Below are 2421 nucleotides of genomic sequence, written 5' to 3'. Positions count from 1 at the left end.
TGAGTTGTGCAATTTCTCCATTAGTGGTAGAGGCGCAGTGAACCAGAAAATCGCCAATTGTTTGTTAAAGAACTGCAACTAAGGCACAAATATTGTGTAACTTGATTTTCCCAGGGGAAGATGGAGTGTTCTATAAAGGGGAAGGAATTAGGGATCTCAGTTGCATTCCACTTAGAACCGTATAGCTTGAGAGGATTCGCACAGCTTTATAGAACATGATAACAGTTCTACAGATAGAGAACGTTTACTATCCCGTTCTTGCAGCATTCGGCGTTCCCGGTAAGTCAGTTTCACTCTGTGGCCTAAGGGTTGTTGATAATTCCAATGTTAATATAACAGATTTCGAGAATGACCTCATTGCAGAGTCACATATCCATCAGGATGATTTGAGAAATATCGACGTGTATCCTGCTAATCCTTTCCACGGGCGAGCGTCTGTTCAAGTGTTCTCCTTTTGCTGAGGCTGATTTACCCCCTATCACCCTCGAACAACTCCCCTCCCCCGTCCACCCTCTCAAACAATAAATCATTCACCACAAATAGATTTGCTTTTTATTCCTAGGCATCAATTCAATTATTTCGTGCTCCCAATTTACTTGACGTTGGTAACTCCTCCGATTTTAGCCACCTTCAACCAACAGGGACTTTTGAAAGGATTTTGAGAATAAATTGCCGTTCAGGGAGATGCCAACCTCTGCTCTGCCGGCGTGAACCCTCACAATTGCAATACTCGCCGAGCGGTGGCTGGGCCGTTTAATGAGGGTGACTATATGGAGAATGTGTGGAATTTTTCGGAATAATTGTTTTATGTTTGCGCCTGGGTTGAATGTTTTATTGGAATCCCCATGTACCTATTAGTCTTCTGGAAGCTATTTTGAAGATGTGTTGATTTCTGAATAACGTTTGCTGGGATTACAACGGGTATTAGACGGTCAATCGTTTCATTTAAAAAAAAAAGCAAAGTTTCACCAACACTCGTCTCTTTAATGAAAATTAAAAGAATCCGTGTCGATAACGTGAAATGGAGACAGATCCGAATATTTCCCAATAAAATGGTGTAACAATTCTTTTTCTCGTTGCTTAACTTTTTTCTCCCTTTCTTACAGCCAACTTAATGACAATTGCGATTCTCTCCAGGGGGAATTGTGACCTATCGAAATGTATCTCCCTCTACATGACCGCTATGGCCGCAGCAGATCTTTTGGTCATGATTTTCAATGTAATAATTTATCGCGTTATCAGCTTTCACTTTCCGTCTTCATTCCTGTCCTACACTGCCGTTTGTAAATTCATCCTGTCTTTGAATCCTGCTATCCTGGATCTGTCTGTCTGGTTCACTGTCTCCTTCACATTTGACCGATTTGTAGCTATATGTTGTCAGAAATTTAAAACAAAGTACAGCACTCAGAAAACAGCGACTGTGGTTTTAACAATCGTCTCTGTTGTGATGTATTTCGAGAACATCCCTTTTTGGTTTGCATATGAACCTGAACGAATAATTAACAATATCTCCTGGGGTTGCCTCTCCAGTGTAGTCTTTTACTCATCGCCTGCAGGTGTGGCGTACTCCTGGTTTAAAAGCATTTTTGTTGCTTGGCTTCCTTTTTGCTTGATATTACTGTTTAATTGTTTGACAATCAGGCGCATTATAGTGGCCAGCAGAGCCCGCAGGGCACTTCGGGGTCACCACCGTGAGAATCAGAGTGATTTAGAAATGAAGAACAGGAGAAAATCGATTACTTTATTGTTCGGAGTATCGGGCAGTTTTCTACTGTTTTGGCTGACAGCTGTCGTTAGTTTTTTAACTACGAGATTGCCAAGTACCGCACAAACCCGAGGCGATTTTGCAACTCCTGAATACATCGCGACTGAAACCGGATGCATGCTAATGTATTTGAGTTCCTGTTCAAACACATTTATTTATGCAGCAACACAAACTAAATTCAGGGAAGAGATTAAGAAGGTGATGATAATTCCCTGGACTTTGATTCTGACTTTGGTTAAAAAAAAAGAGAAAAAAAAAAAGACATTTTCCTCTCCTAGTTAGCAGGTGTTCTAAGTAATCGTCCAAGTACGAAATAAAAGTGTTTTTGCGAATATGAACGTGCATCAGAATATCTTTACTGCATTTGTTTTCTGCCCGCAGTTTCCCAGGACGAACCTAATCTATTCCTAATGAAACATTGCACTTTTCACTCAAAAATCAAAGCGAACATTTGGATATAACATATGCGTGTCAGAAATAAGTATCTCACTCCATTCTCATGAAAATATGACACTCCGGTTTAATTAACAAACAAAGCGTTCTTTACTATAGGAACAATGTTCTGGTAATAGTTATTTCTAATTCTTTTGTAACGTTCTATTCATTATTGGGAAAAAAAAAAGGTCCACTATCAGTCCCCATCTGTCTTGCCACTG

At 40.1% G+C, this 2421-nt stretch overlaps 1 protein-coding gene across 1 annotated transcript; it reads left to right on the top strand.

Annotated features, from left to right (window-relative positions):
• Nucleotides 1–215: 215 nt before the first annotated feature.
• On the top strand, nt 216–2047 carry LOC121273515 (probable G-protein coupled receptor 139). The gene is made up of 2 exons (XM_041180680.1): nt 216–279; nt 1107–2047. The coding sequence occupies exons 1-2, from the start codon at nt 216–218 to the stop codon at nt 2045–2047; spliced, it is 1005 nt and encodes a 334-aa protein (XP_041036614.1).
• The last annotated feature ends 374 nt before the right edge of the window (nt 2048–2421 follow it).

The sequence above is a fragment of the Carcharodon carcharias genome (genome assembly GCF_017639515.1).
Source record: "Carcharodon carcharias isolate sCarCar2 chromosome 24 unlocalized genomic scaffold, sCarCar2.pri SUPER_24_unloc_2, whole genome shotgun sequence".
NCBI classification, from domain to species: domain Eukaryota; kingdom Metazoa; phylum Chordata; class Chondrichthyes; order Lamniformes; family Lamnidae; genus Carcharodon; species Carcharodon carcharias.
Note: the sequence above shows the minus strand (reverse complement) of the source record. Positions and strands in the feature narration are given on the sequence as shown.